The sequence below is a fragment of the Pelobates fuscus genome, chromosome 2 (genome assembly GCF_036172605.1).
Source record: "Pelobates fuscus isolate aPelFus1 chromosome 2, aPelFus1.pri, whole genome shotgun sequence".
In the NCBI taxonomy this organism is placed as follows: domain Eukaryota; kingdom Metazoa; phylum Chordata; class Amphibia; order Anura; family Pelobatidae; genus Pelobates; species Pelobates fuscus.
Window position 1 is genome coordinate 32634826 of NC_086318.1, and position 23038 is coordinate 32657863.

Genomic DNA, 23038 nt, shown 5'->3' on the forward strand with positions numbered 1-23038 from the left:
CTTGAGCTTGCTCCATGTCGGTTCCCACCTCTCTGCGGCTGCTGGTGGGTCTTTGCTGGGTCGGCGTGTAGTAGAGCCTCTCTGAGGTGGGTAGGCGGGTTTGCGTTGGCGCTGGACTATAGTAGTTGCTGGGAGTACCGGAGGTCTTCGGCGCTGTGCAGAGGTAGGTCTCTTATGGGTCCGACTTTGCGTTTTCTTTTGCTTGTGCAGGGATGATGCGTGGAGCCCAATCCGCCCTTTCCAAGGGATGTTCATCTCTGCGGGAGGTTTCTTTACACTTTGGTGTGTGTGGTGATGCAGGCGTGTCTCGGTGCTCGTGTGGGCTAGAGGCCGGGAGGGTTTTTGCTTCTCTGAGGCGCCGTTTGCTACTGGTTGCACCTGGCGAAGTCTGCCCGGCGGGAGGGGGGGTCTGTGTTTGCGACTCCATTTCTGTGCTCTCTTTCCCGCTTGGTTTGTGCCCTGAGGGCGTGGGCTTGTGAGTGCCGTTACTCGTGAGTGTGCCGCTGGGCCTTGTGTCGTGGCATGTCGGTCCTCTATTTTGCGCCAGAAAGCCTTGAATATGGCGTTGAGCCGTGCCAGTGTATCTAGTCCATCTGGAAGGGTAGGTGGACCGGTTACTGTCGGCTTCAGTTTGGTGTTGGTGGGTCTCATTTGGAGGCGCTGCTCCGTTGCTTGGGCTAATCCTCTTGGGGCCGGGATGACCCCCGCCGGCCCATAGGGGGGGGAACAGGAGCCCTTGTACGTGTTTGCTTCTGTGGCAGGTCGCGGGAAAGCGTCCGTCTCCCCCGTGTCCGCCATGCTTGTAGGCCGCAGGCCTCGTTTTGCCGGGTTATGTCCCATGGGCTTTTTGTTTTGCGTCAGCTTGTGCCCCACCATGTCACCTCTCTGGTGGTGGCACTTCTGCCTCGATTTGGTGCCTTTTTGTGCCTGGTTTTGGCTTTATTTCAGTTGCCGATGCAGGAGCTCCCCTATCTCGCATCCACTCGGCTCTGCGGTCAGGCCCCGCCCCCCCCGTATATATATAATACTGAAAATATTTGAAATATATATTAAAAAAATCAATAAAATATTAAATACTTACATATGTGAGGCTGATCTCGATCCCTCATAATGCATTTTAATATTAAAAAAGTTATCTCAGCCGATCACATAGAATGCCAACATAGATGAAGGCACACAAACACAGAGTGATTTTAGGTTTACTTAAAGACAGTTATAGATAAATACAAACAATGTTACAATGGGATAGACTCTAAGCTTAGGGTTCTAGAGTCAACGACAATCTAGATACAGGAGTTTTTGGTTTCAGAAGCTTTGCACAAGACTTTTTTCTTCATTCACAGAAGTGGAGTCATATGTTACACAATCCTCTCTCCAAGATGGAAACCATTTCTCCACTCTGTCCCATCATGGACTGTTCTCCTTTGTTCCTCAGTAGAGCAGCAGAGTGTGTTTCTTGAACTGTAGTGAATGTGTGACCCAAGAAGGGGCGGCCAGCTCCTTACAGTTTGTTGTATGTGTTAAATGTATTATTTTCTCAAATTCTCAAACTCAAGTCATTTGCAATTTGTAGGCTATTTAAGACCAGCTGTGTTCTCAACATTTTCCACGTATAAACCGTGCCGTGTCTTCTAAGGGCATAGTGTATATTTATTATCTTCTGGCAAAACAAGGTCCTGTTAATTGGTTAACCTGACATCCTGCAAGTCATATGGGAACGTAGTCTTTACTTATCCTATTGGGAATACATAACTTTTTGATATAAGTAGTGGCATAAGCATTTTGTACTGACTTCGTTTGCTCTTGATTGTTATCTGTTGGTATATGTGTAAAATACGAGGTGATACGCTTTTTCTTCTAGATTGGGCACTCTGGGGATTGGAAGTGATTATGCCCCGTTTCTGCATTATCTGGGAATAACGTGCATGGATTTGGCCTACACGTATGACACGGTAAATAAACATTTTAAATGTCAATGTTTTTTATTATAAGTCATATGTGGGTCTATACGGGACTTTGAGTCTCAGAGAATAAACCTCAGCAATTCAGTTTTTGGGCAGTTGGTATTTTGTTTTAGAAAGTATATGTGTAGACATATTTCACTTGCATATTCATCCAGAACTACTGTTCTTCTTTGTATTCCAATAACCAAAATCTCAATCATTTCAGTAAAGATTGCTGATTAAAGATGTGGCTTGACTGAAAAAGCTTGACAATGTGCATAGCTAGACACCTTCAGATAAAAAGACAAGAACCCTGCAGATAATGCAGCTAGAACCCTGCAGATAGTACAACTAGAACCCTGCAGATAATGCAGCTAGAACCCTGCAGATAGTACAACTAGAACCCTGCAGATAATGCAGCTAGAACCCTGCAGATAGTACAACTAGAACCCTGCAGATAATGCAGCTAGAACCCTGCAGATAGTACAACTAGAACCCTGCAGATAATACAGCTAGAATCCTACAGCCAATAGATCTAGAACCCTGTAGATAATACAGCTAGTACCCTGCAGATAATACAACTAGAACCCTGCAGATAATACAGCTAGAATCCTACAGCCAATAGATCTAGAACCCTGTAGATAATACAGCTAGTACCCTGCAGATAGTACAACTAGAACCCTGCAGATAATACAACTAGAACCCTGCAGATAATACAACTAGAACCCTGCAGATAATACAACTAGAATCCTACAGCCAATAGATCTAGAACCCTGTAGATAATACAGCTAGTACCCTGCAGATAATACAGCTAGTACCCTGCAGATAATACAACTAGAACCCTGCAGATAATACAGCTGTAATCCTACAGCTAATAGAGCAAGAACCCTGCAGATAATGCAGCTAGAATCCTACAGATAATACAGCTAGAACCATACAGATAATACAGCTAGAACCCTGCAGATAATACAACTAGAATCCTACAGCTAATAGAGCTGGAACCCTGCAGATAGTACAACTAGAACCCTGCAGATAATACAGCTAGAATCCTACAGCCAATAGATCTAGAACCCTGCAGATAATACAGCTAGAATCCTACAGCCAATAGATCTAGAACCCTGTAGATAATACAGCTAGTACCCTGCAGATAATACAACTAGAACCCTGCAGATAATACAGCTATAATCCTACAGCTAATAGAGCAAGAACCCTGCAGATAATGCAGCTAGAATCCTACAGATAATGCAGCTAGTACCATACAGATAATACAGCTAGAACCATACAGATAATACAGCTAGAACCATACAGATAATACAGCTAGAACCATACAGATAATACAGCTAGAACCCTGCAGATAATACAACTAGAACCCTGCAGATAATACAGCTGTAATCCTACAGCTAATAGAGCAAGAACCCTGCAGATAATGCAGCTAGAATCCTACAGATAATACAGCTAGAACCATACAGATAATACAGCTAGAACCCTGCAGATAATACAACTAGAATCCTACAGCTAATAGAGCTGGAACCCTGCAGATAGTACAACTAGAACCCTGCAGATAATGCAGCTAGAATCCTACAGATAATACAGCTAGAACCATACAGATAATACAGCTAGAACCCTGCAGATAATACAACTAGAATCCTACAGCTAATAGAGCTGGAACCCTGCAGATAGTACAACTAGAACCCTGCAGATAATACAGCTAGAATCCTACAGCCAATAGATCTAGAACCCTGCAGATAATACAGCTAGAATCCTACAGCCAATAGATCTAGAACCCTGTAGATAATACAGCTAGTACCCTGCAGATAATACAACTAGAACCCTGCAGATAATACAGCTATAATCCTACAGCTAATAGAGCAAGAACCCTGCAGATAATGCAGCTAGAATCCTACAGATAATGCAGCTAGTACCATACAGATAATACAGCTAGAACCATACAGATAATACAGCTAGAACCATACAGATAATACAGCTAGAACCATACAGATAATACAGCTAGAACCCTGCAGATAATACAACTAGAATCCTGCAGATAATACAGCTAGAACCCTACAGATAATACAGCTAGAACCCTGCAGATAATACAACTAGAATCCTACAGCTAATAGAGCTAGAACCCTGCAGATAATACAGATAGAGCCCTGCAGATAATACAGCTAGAATCCTACAGCTAATAGAGCTAGAACCCTGCAGATAATACAACTAGAACCATGCAGATAATACAGCTAGAACCATGCAGATAATACAGCTAGAACCATACAGATAATACAGCTAAAACCATACAGATAATACAGCTAGAACCATACAGATAATACAGCTAGAATCCTACAGCCAATAGATCTAGAACCCTGTAGATAATACAGCTAGTACCCTGCAGATAATACAACTAGAACCCTGCAGATAATACAGCTAGAATCCTACAGCCAATAGATCTAGAACCCTGTAGATAATACAGCTAGTACCCTGCAGATAATACAACTAGAACCCTGCAGATAATACAGCTATAATCCTACAGCTAATAGAGCAAGAACCCTGCAGATAATGCAGCTAGAATCCTACAGATAATGCAGCTAGAATCCTACAGATAATACAGCTAGAACCATACAGATAATACAGCTAGAACCCTGCAGATAATACAGCTAGAACCCTACAGATAATACAGCATGAACCCTGCAGATAATACAACTAGAATCCTACAGCTAATAGAGCTAGAACCCTGCAGATAATACAGATAGAGCCCTGCAGATAATACAGCTAGAATCCTACAGCTAATAGAGCTAGAACCCTGCAGATAATACAACTAGAACCATGCAGATAATACAGCTAGAACCATACAGCTAGAACCATACAGATAATACAGCTAGAACCATACAGATAATACAGCTAGAACCATACAGATAATACAGCTAGAACCCTGCAGATAATACAACTAGAATCCTGCAGATAATACAGCTAGAACCCTACAGATAATACAGCTAGAACCCTGCAGATAATACAACTAGAATCCTACAGCTAATAGAGCTAGAACCCTACAGATAATACAGATAGAGCCCTACAGATAATACAGCTAGAATCCTACAGCTAATAGAGCTAGAACCCTGCAGATAATACAACTAGAACCATGCAGATAATACAGCTAGAACCATGCAGATAATACAGCTAGAACCCTGCAGATAATACAACTAGAATCCTACAGCTAATAGGGCTGGAACCCTGCAGATAATACAGATAGAGCCCTGCAGATAATACAGCTAGAATCCTACAGCTAATAGAGCAAGAACCCTGCAGATAATGCAACTAGAACCATGCAGATAATACAGATAGAACCATGCAGGTAATACAGCTAGAACCATACAGATAATAGAGCTAGAACCCTGCAGATAATACAACTAGAATCCTGCAGCTAATAGAGCTAGAACCCTGCAGATAATGCAGCTAGAATCCTACAGATAATACAGCTAGAATCCTACAACCAATAGAGCTAGAACCCTGCAGATAATACAGCTAGTACCCTGCAGATAATACAGCTAGTACCCTGCAGATAATACAGCTATAATCCTACAGCTAATAGAGCAAGAACCCTGCAGATAATGCAGCTAGAATCCTACAGATAATACAGCTAGAATCCTACAACCAATAGAGCTAGAACCCTGCAGATAATACAGCTAGTACCCTGCAGATAATACAGCTAGTACCCTGCAGATAATACAACTAGAACCCTGCAGATAATACAACTAGAACCCTGCAGATAATACAACTAGAACCCTGCAGATAATACAACTAGAACCATGCAGATAATACAGCTAGAACCATGCAGATAACATAGCTGGTACCCTACAGATAATACAGCTGGTACCCTGCAGATAATACAGCTAGAACCATGCAGATAATACAGCTAGAACCGTACAGATAATACAGCTAGAACCCTGCAGATAATACAACTAGAATCCTGCAGATAATACAGCTAGAACCCTACAGATAATACAGCTAGAACCCTGCAGATAATACAACTAGAATCCTACAGCTAATAGAGCTAGAACCCTGCAGATAATACAGATAGAGCCCTGCAGATAATACAGCTAGAATCCTAAAGCTAATAGAGCTAGAACCCTGCAGATAATACAACTAGAACCATGCAGATAATACAGCTAGAACCATGCAGATAATACAGTTAGAACCGTACAGATAATACAGCTAGAACCCTGCAGATAATACAACTAGAATCCTGCAGCTAATAGAGCTAGAACCCTGCAGATAATACAGATAGAACCCTGCAGATAATACAGCTAGGATCCTACAGCTAATAGAGCTAGAACCCTGCAGATAATACAACTAGAACCCTGCAGATAATACAGTTAGACTACTACAGCTAATAGAGCTAGAACAATGCAGATAATACAGCTAGAACCCTACAGATAATACAGCTAGAACCCTACAGATAACACAAATATAACTCTTCAGATAATACAATATAACTCTGTAGACCATTTGGCTATAAACTTTATGAATCTGCATATGGCATGGGTAGAAAACCAACTATGCAGATAATATAGCAAGAGCCCTGCAGATGGTGTACCTAGAACTGTGCCGATGATACAGCTGGAATCCTGCAGATGGCGTACCTAGAACTGTGCAGGTGATACAGTTAGAACCCTGCAGATGGTATAACTAGAACTGTGCAGGTGATACAGTTAGAACCCTGCAGATGGTATACCTAGAATTGTGCAGGTGATACAGTTAGAACCCTGCAGATGGTATACCTAGAACTGTGCAGGTGATACAGTTAGAAACCTGCAGATGGTATACTTGGAACTGTGCACATGATACAGTTAGAAACCTGCAGATGGTATACCTAGAACTGTGCACATGATACAGTTAGAAACCTGCAGGTGCTATACCTAGAACCGTGCACATGATACAGTTAGAAACCTGCAGATGCTATACCTAGAACCGTGCAGATGATATCGTTAGAACCCTGCAGATGGTACACCTAGAACTGTGCAGAATCCTGCAGATGGGGTGTGTGGATAGTAGACAGTTTTACTTTATGAAGTTATTGAAACGTGTCAGTGATAGTCGGGTTTATTCTAAGTGTAAATGGTGGTCAGTGTACCAAATGCAGTGCCAACTAGATTTTATCACTTACTGTAACTCACGATGGCCTAATACTATCCAAAGGTATTCCTTCATGAATGTATATATGTTTAGTATTATCTTATCTAGCTATACGTGGATGACTGTAAATTCAGAAAGCTATGTGACATAATCTCTACATACCTAAGAACATTTCTTAAACATGATTCCACCCTATTAATTTCTTTGTTCTTTGTTATTCAACGCCCTTTGCTCAGTTAAGCGGATCTGTCACTTCTATGTCATTTACATCATTGTATAAAATGCTGTAAGTCACCTATAACTTGTGTAAACTTTATTTTTTATACGATGCTCTTTTTTAAAATGTTTATTCAAGATGTAGCAAAATGACATCATGATCCCGTTCAGACAGGACAAAGTCAGGGCAAACATTGCAAATGAGGAGCAGAAATAGAACTGGTTTAATTTCTCATTGTCTCTGTATGTTTTGTCTATGCTGACTGCCAGGTGTAAATGTCAGAATTTACAATGAATGACAGGGAGCTCTGAGGGAGACACCCTGGTACCGGAGATAAAGAGGTGTGGATTTCTATATTTAATTTTAATTGTCAGGTGTTACACCTCACGAATGAATAATTGTGTAAAAGTAAACTTACAGTGTAATTCACTACAATGAGAATTGGCAGAAATTCAAAGTGAATTCAAAGAGAATTTCAAATTTAAGACCAAAACAACAAAACGTAAATCATAGCTGACTGGAGAATGATTCACGTTTGTTTATTTGGGCCAAAAATGTTAAACTCACATTGCATTCCCAACAATTGTCACTTTAATGACCAGCCCTGATAATATTTAAAATCCCCTTTAAGTTGCGTAGCTAGGTAATATCAGCTTCATTGGTGCTCAGTGCGTGCCAGCTAATAATCCATGCAAACCACACTCAATTTAAACTCTCACTAGACAGGACAGAGGCAGGAGACTTACAATAAGTAATGCCACAAGTTGTTCAAAGTATACACCATCTGGATCCTTCATGCCCAAGAAGGACAACAAGTCACTGACAGAGAGCCTTTCTGGTTCCATCGTTCATGACAGTTTTAGCGACAGAGAAACGTGCCAAGGAACGTCAGGAGTTTGAGAAGCTTCTTGCTGAAATGGACACCCGGAAAGCCCTGCTTGAAGAGGAGAGACGCGGAGATGAGGAGGAGCGACAGAAAGAAGAGGTCAATTAATTGAGACATGAGCTGGTCCATAAAGCTCAGCCTGTCCGGAAATATAAACCTGGATCCTGTGCAGCACAAGTGCCAAAAATTAACAATGCGGTATATTATTTTTTTGTTAGGCTTCCCTCTGCAGATCCACAAATATTAAAATGAAAACAAATAATAAAAAAAATAATATATATATACACTGTGTGCAGAATTATTAGGCAAATGAGTATTTTGACCACATCATCCTCTTTATGCATGTTGTCTTACTCCAAGCTGTATAGGCTCGAAAGCCTACTACCAATTAAGCATATTAGGTGATGTGCATCTCTGTAATGAGAAGGGGTGTGGTCTAATGACATCAACACCCTATATCAGGTGTGCATAATTATTAGGCAACTTCCTTTCCTTTGGCAAAATGGGTCAAAAGAAGGACTTGACAGGCTCAGAAAAGTCAAAAATAGTGAGATATCTTGCAGAGGGATGCAGCACTCTTAAAATTGCAAAGCTTCTGAAGCGTGATCATCAAACAATCAAGCGTTTCATTCAAAATAGTCAACAGGGTCGCAAGAAGCGTGTGGAAAAACCAAGGCGCAAAATAACTGCCCATGAACTGAGAAAAGTCAAGCGTGCAGCTGCCAAGATGCCACTTGCCACCAGTTTGGCCATATTTCAGAGCTGCAACATCACTGGAGTGCCCAAAAGCACAAGGTGTGCAATACTCAGAGACATGGCCAAGGTAAGAAAGGCTGAAAGACGACCACCACTGAACAAGACACACAAGCTGAAACGTCAAGACTGGGCCAAGAAATATTTCAAGACTGATTTTTCTAAGGTTTTATGGACTGCTGAAATTAGAGTGAGTCTTGATGGGCCAGATGGATGGGCCCGTGGCTGGATTGGTAAAGCGCAGAGAGCTCCAGTCCGACTCGGACGCCAGCAAGGTGGAGGTGGAGTACTGGTTTGGGCTGGTATCATCAAAGATGAGCTTGTGGGGCCTTTTCGGGTTGAGGAAGGAGTCAAGCTCAACTCCCAGTCCTACTGCCAGTTTCTGGAAGACACCTTCTTCAAGCAGTGGTACAGGAAGAAGTCTGCATCCTTCAAGAAAAACATGATTTTCATGCAGGACAATGCTCCATCACACGCGTCCAAGTACACGCGTCCAAGTTCAAGAAAGGGTATAAAAGAAGAAAATCTAATGACATGGCCTCCTTGTTCACCTGATCTGAACCCCATTGAGAACCTGTGGTCCATCATCAAATGTGAGATTTACAAGGAGGGAAAACAGTACACCTCTCTGAACAGTGTTTGGGAGGCTGTGGTTGCTTCTGCATGCAATGTTGATGGTGAACAGATCAAAACACTGACAGAATCCATGGATGGCAGGCTTTTGAGTGTCCTTGCAAAGAAAGGTGGCTATATTGGTCACTGATTTGTTTTTGTTTTGTTTTTGAATGTCAGAAATGTATATTTGTGAATGTTGAGATGTTATATTGGTTTCCCTGGTAAAAATAAATAATTGAAATGGGTATATATTTGTTTTTTAAGTTGCCTAATAATTATGCACAGTAATAGTCACCTGCACACACAGATATCCCCCTAAAATAGCTAAAACTAAAAACAAACTAAAAACTACTTCCAAAAATATTCAGCTTTGATATTAATGAGTTTTTTGGGTTCATTGAGAACATGGTTGTTGTTCAATAATAAAATTAATCCTCAAAAATACAACTTGCCTAATAATTCTGCCCTCCCTGTATATATATAGATAAAAAAATATATATAAAAGTCTACGGGGGTATTATTACTATAAGGGTTTTTTTAAACCTCTGTATGCCCCACCTCCCATGTGGCAAATAAGGACCTATAAACTATTTTTTTTAAAACAGTGACTGGGCATGGCGACTGTAAACTAAAGTGGAGGACATAGTCCCCCCACCTGTGGGCATTGTTGGGTTGATATGTGGCAAGCAGATGTGGGTTAATACACTTTATGTCCCCCCCCCCTGCCCTTACCTGTATCCCCCCAGTTGAGGGCATGGATGGGACCATTTTATTGTTTGGGGTGCATAGAAAGGTGGCTACTCACTTGCTAGTTTTAAATATTTAGTAGATTTATCTCCACCTACCACACGGCAGGTGGGGGCAAAGAGAGATTTAAATACTCCCTTATCGTAATATGGGGATTTTATTGACTCCAATAAGCTTTTTAATTATCTATATTTTTACTTTTTTTTTTTCTTTTTTAACGTGGCAGCTTGCTAGCAAGCACATGGCAGACCGCTGGCAGCAGGAGCAGCACGGTACTTGAAAAATGATCATTCACTTGAAAAAAACAAGTGAGCGCAATTTTCCGAATGTGCATCCTGATGGATACATTTGGTAAAATGTTTTTGTTAAAACTGGTGCTTTTTGAATCTTCCGTATCCTAAACTCTGCATTGGGGTTTGGATGCAAAAGCACCAATTTTAACCCAGACAACAATTGCATCTGGGCGATTGCTGCAAATCTGGATGGACTTAACAAATTCCAACTGGATTTTGCTTGGCTTTAATAAGACGGCATTCAGTGTTTAGTGAATAACCCAGAATGTCTCTACAGTTCTGCTATTAGTCATTGGAAATGCTGTTGGTAGATACAGTATCAAGTCATGAGATTGAAAGTCGAGACTCATCTCCCAGCAGATTGAGGTAAACTGTAAATCCAACAATTCTCAAGGTGAAGTGAGTAGACTTCAAATTGTTACACTCAGGGGAAATTCACCAAAGTTTTTGTGAGTTGAAGTCACATTGAAGTGTTAAAGAATTGAGGAAGGAAGAGGAACAATGGGGAGATTCATTTTTTTAGATAAAGTGTGGCAATTCCAAGGCCATCATAAGTATGCCGCAAAAGAACGTAGGTAGATAGTAGGACAGCTGGGTAGTACATCATCAGGGCCAGATTAAGAGCCCAGTGGGCCTGGAGCTGACAATTATGATAGGCCTAATTACAGAATCTTATCGACCAAAAACACTGAAACAACCATACCTCCCAAGCGTCATGTATCTGATGGAGATGGTGTTGGAGGGAAAGGATGCAGCGATACGAAAACACATACTCTATGCTAATCTCACTCTAATTTATGCTTTCATCTTTCAAGTAAATCCATAACCCCTAACAGCAGTGTCCAGTGAAGCAGGAAGTCAATGGGCGGGGTAAAAGGTTGTGCCACTGACGCGAATCACGTGACCAGACCTGCCAAAAGGTGTGAACATGCCCAAAAAGGGGGCATGTTTGTCCAAAGAATTGGAAGGCCAGCCTGGCATGAATGCATGTCAGGCTGCCTGCCAATCATACAGGCTGTCCAACTAAGGGCATACTATGCAGGCAGTACCCTGAGCTTGACATAAATGCATCAAATGATGCGCCTACTCCACGCTTTCTAAGGACTGTCGTAAGCACTCCCATGTCCATTTGTCTCCTTATCTTCTTACAGAAGTTCCTGGTATATAGTCTGGGACAGAGTAAAGGTGTATGTAATGAGTGTAGAAGAAAGGGGACATGCAACTGTGTTAGAGAAACCAAAGTCTGCATTACCTAAACTAATTTTATTGTCACCCCGTCCACACAGGTTTTGTTGCCATACATCCCTCTTAAGCTTCCAAACTTAAAGGGAAACTATAGTCCCCAGAACAACTAGAGCTTATTGTATTTGTTCTGGTAAGTAGAATCATTCCCTTCAGGCTTTTTGCAGTAAACACTGTCTTTTCAGAGAAAATAACTCAACTGGCCACTCCTCAGATCAGGGCTCGACAAATCCCAGGTGCCAGGTCGCCATGGCGACTAAAAATTTCGCCCTGGCGCCTGGGATGCGGCTGCCCTGAGGAGTATGGAGGCGGGCGGCCGCCCACAGGAGCATGGAGGAGGTGGCCCGCCGCGGGAGCATAGAGGCAGGCAGCCGCCTGCGGGAGCATTGTGGGCGGCGCACAAGGGAGCAGTACTCTGCCTGTAGCTCCTCTCTGCTCCCTCGCGCTGTGTAATGCTGTCGGGAGCCGGAATATGATGTCATTCGGGCCCCAGCATCATTACAGAGCGCGAGGGAGCAGAGAGTAGCTACAGGCAGAGTACTGCTCCCTCGCACACAAGAAGAGTACAGCCCCACTGAACCCCAGGAAAGACCCTCTCAGCTCTCCCGAAGGTAGGGAGGCTGAGTGGGTTTAAATTAAAACAAAAATGTGTATGTGTGTGTGTGAGAGAGAGCCTGTCAGAGTGTGTGTGTGTGTGTGTGTGTGTGAACCTGTCAGTGTGTGTGTGTGTGTGTGTGAACCTGTCTGTGTGTGTGTGTGTGTGTGTGTGAACCTGTGTGTGTGTGAACCTGTCTGTGTGTGTGTGAGAACCTATCAGTGTGTGTGTGTGTGTGTGTGCAAGTCTGTAAGAGTGTGTGTTTGTGCAAGTCTGTCAGAGTGTGTGTGTGTGTGCAAGTATGTCAGTGTGTGTGTGTGTGTGTGTGTGTGTGTGTATGTGCGTTCAGAGTGTGTGCGTACAAGCCTGTTGTCAGCGTAAGACTGTGTGTGAGCCTGTCAAGAGACTGTGTGTGTGTGTGTGTGTGCGAGCGAGTCTGTCAAGAGTTTGTGTGTGCGCCTGTCGAGTGTGTGTGTGCGCGCGCATGTGCGCGTGCCTGTCAAGAGTGTGTGTGTGTCTGTCTGTCAAGAGTTTGTGCATGCAAGCCTGTTGTCAGCGTGAGTGTGTGTGCGTTTAGGGACCTGCACCCTCCGATTGTTTTTACTCACCTTTTTCCCCATTTTCTCACGTCGTGCCAGTTTCCCCATGGCTGAGATTATCAATCTTTATGATCTCAGCTAAGCCAATGCTTTCCCTTAGGAAAGCATTGGGAGGATTGTGTGCATGCGCAGCAAATGTACCAATCCTCATCTCCTCATAGAGATGCATTAAATTAATGAATCTCTACGAGGAACATTCAGCACCTCCATGCAGAGCTTGGAGATACTGAACCTGGGTGCTGCACGTGGTGCTGCAATGACCCAGGACTCTCTAGTGACCGTCTGAGTGACTGTTACTAGAGGTGTTACTAAGCAGCAATGTAAATTCTGCCTTTTTACAGAAAAGGCAGTGTTTACACTAAAATGCCTGCAGGGACAGGCTATAGACACCAGAACAACTACATCAATCCTTGGTGGTTCTGATGACTATAGTGTCCCTTTAAGAATTGCATTTTCTCATTGAAAATGACTGGCTCCTAACTTGTTTAGCTGGCTCCTAGATTCCAAACAAATTTGTCAAGCCCTGCCTTAGATGGCTGCTAGAGGTGCTTCCTGGGGCAGTACTGTCTAGTGTGCAGCACTGCCATTCAGTGTCTCCACCCTCTGCATGCAGACACTAAACTTTCCTCATAGAGATGCATTGATTCAATTTATCTTTATGAGGAAATGCTGATTGGCCAGGGCTATGTTTGACTTGTGCTGGCTCTGCCCCTGATCTGCCTAGTTGACAGTCTCAGCCAATTCTATGGGGAAGCATTGTAATTTGCTCAGACCACCACTTCTAAATACGTCAGCAGACAGAGTCAGTTCAGAAGCAGAGCCAGCTGCTGCAGACTTAAAGACAAGTAAGATTTGACTATATTTAGGGAGGCAAGAGAGGGCCAAGGGGGATAGAAGGTGTTTTTTACATAATAGGGTCAGAAATACATGATTGTGTTCCTGACCCTATAGTGTTCCTTTAAGCAAGAGTATGTGAAGAGTATTTAGGGTTGCCAACTTTCTTGGGAAAAAAAAAATACCAGCCTTTGTATAATTAGTTATGAGTGACATCACATGATGTAAATCACAAGGAGTGACAAGAGAAAATTCTGTAAAATCACTAACAAACTACTCACAGTTTGATTCTGCTGTATAGCTTAATTGCTCACAGTGTCTCCCTGTCTCCGTGTCTCAGTCTTGCAAGTCTCCCCATTTCTCAGTGTGTCCCCATGTATCACAGTGTCAGTGTCCCCATGTCACCCCATCCCCTACTCTCCCAGTGTCCCCATGTCTCCGTGTGTCCCCATGTCACTAGGATACTAGGGGACACAGAGACCCGGGAACATTGGGAGACATGGGGGCACTTGTGAATACAGACATGGGGACACTAAGAGACATGGGGACACTGGGAGAAATGGGGACACTGAGACACTAGGGACACAGACATTGGAACACAGACACTGGGAGATATGGGGACACTGAAACATGTGGGGACACTAAGACACTAGGGACACTAAGAGACATGGGGACACAGACACTTGGAGACTTTGGGACACTGGGAGACATGGGGACACTGAGGACACTGGCTGGGAGACATGGGGACACAGACACTGGGAGACTAGGGGAAACTGGGAGCCGTGTGGACACTGAGCCACTAGGGACACTGGCTGGGGGACATGGGGACACTGGGAGACATGGGACAGTGTCCCTAGTGTCTCCGTGTCCCAATGTCTCACAGCGTCCCCGTGTCTCACAGCGTCCCCATGTCTCTCAGTGTCCCCTAGTGTCTCAGTGTCCCTATGTTTTCCAGTGTCCCCAAGTATCTCAGTGTCCCCAGTGTCCCCTAGTGTATCAGTGTCCCCATGTATGCCTGCTCCCTTTCCCCCCATCCCTCACTTAACTGAGCTGTAGAGCTGATGTCTGGACTTTCTGTGCTGTGTGGCTGCTCCCCCACGGATCAGTGAGTAGTAGAGAGAGGCAGGGATATGCTGTAATATCCTATCCCTGCCTCTCTCCACACACACTGTGATCCCTACTGGCTGGTGCTGGTATTGCAGAGTAATCTCCGTTTATACTGAGAAAAATACCTGCATTTGTATTGCCGGTATTACTGCAATACAGGCATGTCCAGGCAACCACAAATACCGGCTGTGCCAGTAAAATACCAGTCAGGTGACGAAGCCAGCAATGAAACTCATATCCATGATATACGCTTTGGAAAACACACAATGCCAAAAACAATCAACCTCCTTCAAATCAGCATGGGAACAGGACATTGGACACCCACTCATGGATGACCAATGGCAAGACATCTACCAAGCCCACGACAAATCACCTAGAACTTTCATGCAAGCTACTCTATAGATGGTACTTGATCCCCACAAGACTCAAACACAGCTTCCCCGACACCTCTGACACATGCTGGAGATGCCAAACAAACAGAGGAACCTTTCTACACATATGGTGGCACTGCCCACTGCTTCAACATTACTGGACACAAGTAGCAAACCTATCAACCCGATGCACGGGACTGAAACTACCCTCGACACCTGAAACATTCCTACTACTCTTGCTCCCACAGGAGCCACACACACACCTCAAATATATGGTATACCACATTATAATTGCGGCTCTCACGGTCATGAGCAGTCAGTGGAAGCAAACAACGACCCCAACGATCAAACAATGCATAGAGGCGATTGAGCACACCAAATTATATGAAACTTCAGCACGAAAGACACAACAGAAAGGCTCCTACTGGTCCGCAGCGTGGGACCTGTGGGACAAACACAAATCCCATTGACGTGACACACAAAGATACGCCACATGCTGGAATGAAAACCCCCACGACAGGGGGAAGAACACACCCAATTGAGCATATTCCACACTGACCCATGTATAGTCTCTCTGATCTCAACTGCACCCCCCACCATACCCCTACAAGTACACCTCCCCCTTCATCCCCCTGCCCCCACCCAAATATTGCACTACCACCAACAATACAGGTAACACGCGAAGGGCCAGGGCCACCGCAAGCAAAGGCCACAACCAAAAAGGCAGCAAGTAGCGCTTATGAGATATGTGCTGTAACCACTGTTTATCCCATGACCAAATGTAACAAGTATAGAGCTTTGAACCTTAGCAAAGATACAAACCTTAACCACATTATTGTACCTGTAACACGCAAATGTGAACTTACTTATTACGAACCCTTATCCCTCTTACTTTTTGTACCCCATTTCTACTTGGAAAAATAAAAATTGTCAAATAAAAAAAAAAAAAAAAATCCAGTCAGGTGGCAAACCTAAGAGTAGTGTGTTAAAAAAAAAAGTTACATTTTTTTTTTTTTAAATGGGCCTATTCCATGGGCCTGGGCCTGGTGCTGCAGCTCCATCAGCCCCTATGTTAATCCGGCCCTGTACATCATAAGTATGCCCCTTCTCGGTCTCTCTGCTCTGTCCATGACCTTCTCCTGTCCGCTTCTCACACCCGAAAGGCCAACTCACGCTTGCTGGACTTCTCGTGGGCGGCCCCCTTCCTATAGAATCGAATGCCTACAACCATCAGACTCTCTCCTAGTCTTCAACCATTTAAGAAGTGCCGTAAAACCCATCTCTTCAGTAAAGTTTACAGCCTTTTCAGAGTAACCTCTACCTCACATACCTGTCTCTTACTCTCTCCAAAAGCACAGCACTCTACTCTCTCCTCCAGCTCATCCTCACTCCACCTTGTTTGATTGCTACCTCCTGTCATATTGTGTTTTACACCCCACATCCTATAGACTGTAAGCTTGTTTGAGCTGGGTCCTCTTCAACATATTGTTCCTGTATCAGTTTGTAATTGTCTCATTTATTGTTAAATCTCCCCTTACTATAATATTGTAAAGTGCTACGGAATTTGTTGGCGCTATATAAATGGCAATAATAATAATAATAATAATACTTGCAAATGGAAATACTGTCTGTACTAAAACAGGTTACATTTTTACAGACTATTTAGATATCAATGAATTCTATCTACTGCTTAGAAAAAAAACAGTAAAAGGAAGGACTTCTAAAAAACACATTTACACATAAACATAAACATAATCAGCACCATGGACAAGGTGGTATTTATTAAAACTTTATATAATAAGACACGTGTAGTTGTGACCGCTGCCTTTAAAAAGTATTTTGTTGCGAAGCATTAATGTAATATTTTAAAGCTAATTCTGCTTTTCTCTTTTTGAAAAAGAAAAAAACGTCGGCCCGGATATATCCTGCTTACCATACAGCTTTTGACACATTTGATTACGCATCTAAATATATTGATCCAGGTAATTGCAATTGAACACACTGTATATATACACACAATGAAAGACAATGTGTGAAAAAACATTAGCCTCAAATCAGGTTTTAATCAATGTGCACTTCCAAATGGTAACCAATTTAGACATCGTCCACGGAGCAGCGACTGCCAAACAGATGCTTTTGATATGCGGCTCTGTTACTTCACGGCAGTGTCATTTCAGCTCTGTTAACTGGGGCAGGCAAGCTTAGGATTCTAGGCGTTAGTGTGAGGATCTATAATTGTAGCAGTTATTGTTAATCGTCAGGTACGGAGGCTAATTGTTAGACAATTGGTTACGGGAGTTAGGATTATAAGACTCATTTTAGATGTAGGATTGTGGACGTTAATTGTTAGACCATGAGTTATAGGAGTTAGGATTATAAGACTAATTTTAGATGTAGGGTTGTGGAAGTCAGCAAGTTTTGCTCTTCAGAGGCAGAGTTTGCAAGAAGCACAATACTGACATAGACAGAGACCGACCCAATGCAAACCATGTGACTGTCTAACAGAGGTGTAATTGCAGTATGCTAGAAGATAGGCGTACACCTCTGGTGCACACTAGCTCACATTCTGTCCATACACACTTACCTAACGTGGAGACAATGTAAACTCACTATTAAAATTAGTAATAACAATATGATGCTTAGGTAACATACATTCTACATGGTTTAAAATACTGATATTGGTATACACACACAGGATAGAATCATGCAGAGGATGTCTTGGCTTCTGCATCCCCTGGGCCCCACAGTGCTCATGTTGATGCTTAGCACCATTCTGGCATCTTTTACATAGCAGAACACTCCATCTTGCATATCTTAAATGTGCGAAAATTATCACATAGTTTTTCTCACTGCGCCAATCCTCGTCCATTCAGCAACATCGATCACATACCTTTTGCTGTTAAAATTGATGCAAGTCAGTAGCAGCCGCTGTGGGAACATTTAAAGACACTCAGATGTTGTTCTTCTGGTGACCATAGTGTCCTTTTAATAAGAAAAATTGCCTGTCTCCTCGTAACATGTAAAAAAAAAAAAAAAACTGCATAACATTTCAAACAGTTTGTATATAAGTATGAGATGAAATAGTTTTGAGTATAGATTGCTTTTAGGAATACTTAGAAAATAAAATTGTAATGTAAATTAACAGTTTTATATGTTCACGTAAATGTTTATCCTTTACAAAAATATTGGAGGAAAGGGGATAAAATTATTTAGATCTTATATGAAATTATTTAATTTGTAATATTTCAGACTGGGTATGAAATATAGCGTAGAAGCATAAATATATTTTCAGCCATGGGTATTTTTAAGAAACCTGATGGGATTTATAGTTCTGCTGTTTCACAACAATGGGAGGAGGCAGTGTGGTGGAGAAGTTGCCTTTTGAATAGCAAATAAAGAGATGGAGAGGAACAGAATGGGGTTATGGCAGAGTAAGAATTAGTACTGGACTATGGGGTTTTATGGGATGAATTTAGTTTCATTTGTAATGTTAAATTAAAGTTAGTATGCGTATACCCTTAGTTGATAATAATGGGGTAATGAAAGACTCCTCTTAATAATTCATTTTGTAATCTAGGTTTTACCAGTCACCAAACGGTTGCTCGCACAGCAGGTAATGTCCTGCTACGACTGTCTGACAGCCTTATCCTTCCTCTCGGGGTTAGGGATTATGTGGAACTTCTAGAAAACTACTACAATGAAGCAGAGAAACAGTTCCTGGTTAATCTCAACCTGCACAAGATATCCCTAGGTAGGTGTCTGTAAGGTACGGCTCAATGGTAGGTGCAATCTGATATCTCTGAGCAATACAATAGTTTACTTCTTGGCTCAAAGCTGGTGTACTTACATGTTTGCATACCCACTTTTTTGAGGCCTGGCACTCTTGTGAGTGGGTGTTCGGCTTGCACTTAGAAGAAGTGGGTGTCGTGTATGTTGTGTATTGTGAATCTTATTTAACTTGTAATTCCGTGTTTCTTTAGAACCATTGAAAACTGCTATAAACAGATATAAGACAGCATCAGAGACTTTGGAAGAAACTATTCGAAACCTCAAGGAGACTGATGAAACGTGAGTAGTGTGTGAACTATACTAAGAAATCAGCTTGTTTTTCATATCCCTACCAATCTCCTGGACCGTAATCTAGAACACCATCATCACATACATGGCCCAAATTCTCCATCATTTTTTACCCCACACATCAACACAAACAGCCCCCCTACCTAGTTTCTTTCCATTGTACCTAGGACCCTTTCTGCAAAGTAATACTTCCTCCTACTGCAATTAAGCACATTGTTATCTAATATAACCATGACAATTTTCATTACAGACCACTTAGAATACGGATGGTAAACGATCAACTAATGCTGTTGGAACGAGCTTTCACTAACTCGATGGCCTTCCCTAATAGACTATATTTCAGGTATGAACTCTAAACATTATTTATTTTATTCAGAAATTCTTTTTAATAAAAATAAAAAAACATAGTTCTGAATTATCCTATGAACCATTTAATGTCAGCAACAATACATATTTTGTTTAAAGAGTTTATTGACTTATTTTTTCCTCTGTCAGTTTCTACCACAATAACTTAGTTGTCTATGTTGGAATAAAAATGATTGGTTTGTGGGTTATATCAGGGGTCATATCTCATTGGCTCTCTCCTACTTTACTCGTCCCTTATTTATGCCATATATTTTGCATCTCTCCTATGTGTTATGCGTTGTTCTTTTTGTTTGGTTTAGTCATGTGCTCTGGGCTACACGCAGTTCTGGCTTTGCAACATTCCCAGGCCTTGCCGATGCTTACCAGCAAGCCACTGAGACTGACACAACAGAAGACTGGCACATGGTCCACCACCAGCTGACTATCGCAATCCAAGCTGTGGAGAGTGCTGCATCGACCCTGGAACTGGCCACCAAGCTTTAGAGACAACTTTTTTTTTTTAACTACACATTTCAAGGAGCAGCTTCAAACAAGACACTGGTGCTTAATAAAAATACTCTCTTTAGACAGTAAATTGTATGCTTTATTTCAGACATAGGAGCCTATTACAAAGTAAGTCTCAATTATAAAACCCTGCCACACAATGACTGTAGCGGAGCCCTAGTGCTGGCAGGGACTTTCCTCTGCTGGATCACCCTGAGTAGAATCAGGAGCAAGAAAATAGCAAGTAAATAGCCCACCTCCTCCCCAGCAACACTCCTCATCTCTCTGAACTGCCTGCGGTATGCCTCCGGAGTGATGGCATATCTGGCTAGTATCACTTTCTTTAGCCGAACATAGTCCCGAATATCCTCGTTGAGGACAGTCTGGTAGGCTTCGGCTGCCCTCCCGGACAGTCTGCTAGCCACAAATGGAACCCAGTCTTCCGGACTGATCCTAAGCAATGCACATTGTCTCTGAAAATCTTGGAGGAAAGTATCAATATCCCCTTAGGACACAACTTCTAGAATAAAAGGGAATCATGATGGAATATTTCCGTCATGTGTCCTTAAGGGGATATCCTCCCCCACCTCTACAAAGTTCTTAAAAACACCATAGTTTAAAGCACCATCTTACCCTTTTGCACTATGGTCACCGAATGGGAGTTTGTCTTTCGTTCTGTTTTAGCACGAACTCCTGGACTTCTGAATTGGTTCAGGCAGTAATTTCCGTTAACGGATGTTCGCCATTAAAAAGATTGTAATCTCTATCCACGGTCCATCTGGTACTGCTAAACATCCACTGTGGCTCTTGTTCCTCCATGTGCTCTGGATCCCGACGCTGCCAACCAATGTAGCGGAGCCCTAGTCCTGCAGCTGACTTTCCTCCGCTGGATCACCAATAGTAGAATCAGGAACAAGAAAATCCCAAGTAAATTAGGATAACTCAATTATCTCTCAAACACAGAAAGTTGCATACATATTTTACAATATCAAATTAATACATAAAACAATACAGGAACCCCACGATAATCATATTCCCGAATAGCCCCAATCTGAGCGCACAACATATCCAAAAAGCACTCAGATTGGTTTGGTAGAACAAAAGTTATTTTCAAGCAATGTTTTGACCAACTGGCCACGAGGTGATAGCCCAAAACAGTTCCAGAGAATTGGACAAAAGGGCTGGTCGGGTTTCAGGGGTTCCTGTGTGAACATCAACAAACACTTACCCTGGCTGCTATGTAGCAAATGCTCCCCCTGTTCGGTAGATTATATCTCCCGAACGCCGTTCATCTAGGTGGTCAGGAAGTGGGATGGGCAGCAGTACCATCTTTGCCTGGGTTCATGGAAACGTGATGCCAAAAACAGTCCCCGACGTTCAACGACCAAGTATTGCAGCCTGCATTCGGGAGACAAAATGGTCACCATTCACTGGACCATGTGCTTTTGGTTATACCAGGGATAGGCAACCTTCGGCTCTCCAGATGTTGTGGACTACACCCCCCATAATGCTCTTACACACATAATGCTGGCAAAGCATCATGGGAGGTGTAGTCCAAAACATCTGCAGAGCCGAAGGTTGCCTATCCCTGGGTTATACCAATGGTGGCCACCTTGGGAAAGCACTCCAGCGAAGATGTTCGCTGGAGTTCGTTAATTTGTGGTCAACAGCCAGGGGAGGTCGGTGTTCACTGGGGCATAACAGGGGGCCACAAACAAGTCTTTCGGTAGACGAACAAGGGGTACGAACAACTGAACATAGGGGAAGGGAATCTGTTTCAATTACATTTTGGCTTTTTTTATCATGGCTGCCACCTACAGAAAGTTTGGAGATCAATGCCATGTTTAGATCTGGGACCCCTTCTCTCTACTCTCCAATCCATGTCACCCAAATGCTTTTTAAATAACTTAATCTTCTCTTCCATTTCATGTTCATCATTGTCTACCTTTGACACTGTATTTGTCTCAATATAATTTTTCCCCCTATTCTACCGTATACAAATGTAAGTTTACATGTTCATTATCTTCTCCAATTTATTATTTTTCTTTCTCTTATTCCTTCTTTGTTCTTTTATTTTTCCCCCATGTTCTGATTTCCCATTTCCTCCTACCCATTGTAATTTTGTTTTCTGTTTAGAAACACTGTCAGTCAGGTAGCTGCCCTATGTGATGCCATAATGATGTATGAACTTACATTATTTGTCCTGGTTGCTACAGGGTACAATAGGCCTGGGAGTATGGGATGACATGATAAGAAGCCTAGTCTAGTTCAGAACTAATTTTATTTGTACCAGTTTTCTAGAGAAACTGTTGCTATATTATCCATTAAAACACACCAATACTGTGATACACCTGAGCTTTATTATAACTGGTCCTTTAACTGAGACATAGTGATAATGAGTGAAACAATGATAGATACAATAAGGAAATTCTATATATATCATTTGTCATTTTGGTTAAAGTGCAAATCGGGCTCAGTCTTCCCTGTAGTGGGACAGTACATGTGGATGCCACGCTTTAGGTTAGAGTTGTAATGGGAAAAGCCAGTGTCAGAACATCTAGAACTAAAATCTGAACCAGAATCATGGACTATATGTCTGTAACGCTCAATTGTTGATAAGATGGAAACAACTGCAGATTTCTGAGTTTGATAATGTTTATTACTTTAAATAAAAAAGATGATCAATTTGAACTGTCTCTTTAATTCCTGGCAGGTTATAACCAGCAGCGGTGTTTGAAGTTGTTTTTAGGATAAGGTAAATTTAACACAACCAGCGAGAAGTT

General features: G+C 42.4%; 1 protein-coding gene across 1 annotated transcript in view; it reads left to right on the forward strand.

Annotated features, from left to right (window-relative positions):
• The window catches only part of LOC134585422 (aminopeptidase NAALADL1-like), a 44766-nt gene extending 24420 nt beyond the window's left edge, over window positions 1-20346 (forward strand). Inside the window, exons 14-19 of the mRNA XM_063440840.1 lie at window positions 1862-1952; window positions 17230-17311; window positions 18907-19080; window positions 19310-19397; window positions 19657-19749; window positions 20072-20346. Of these exons, the coding sequence (XP_063296910.1) occupies window positions 1862-1952; window positions 17230-17311; window positions 18907-19080; window positions 19310-19397; window positions 19657-19749; window positions 20072-20255 (712 nt within the window). The 3' untranslated portion in view covers window positions 20256-20346. The remainder of the gene's footprint in view (window positions 1-1861; window positions 1953-17229; window positions 17312-18906; window positions 19081-19309; window positions 19398-19656; window positions 19750-20071) is intronic.
• Window positions 20347-23038: the final 2692 nt, after the last annotated feature.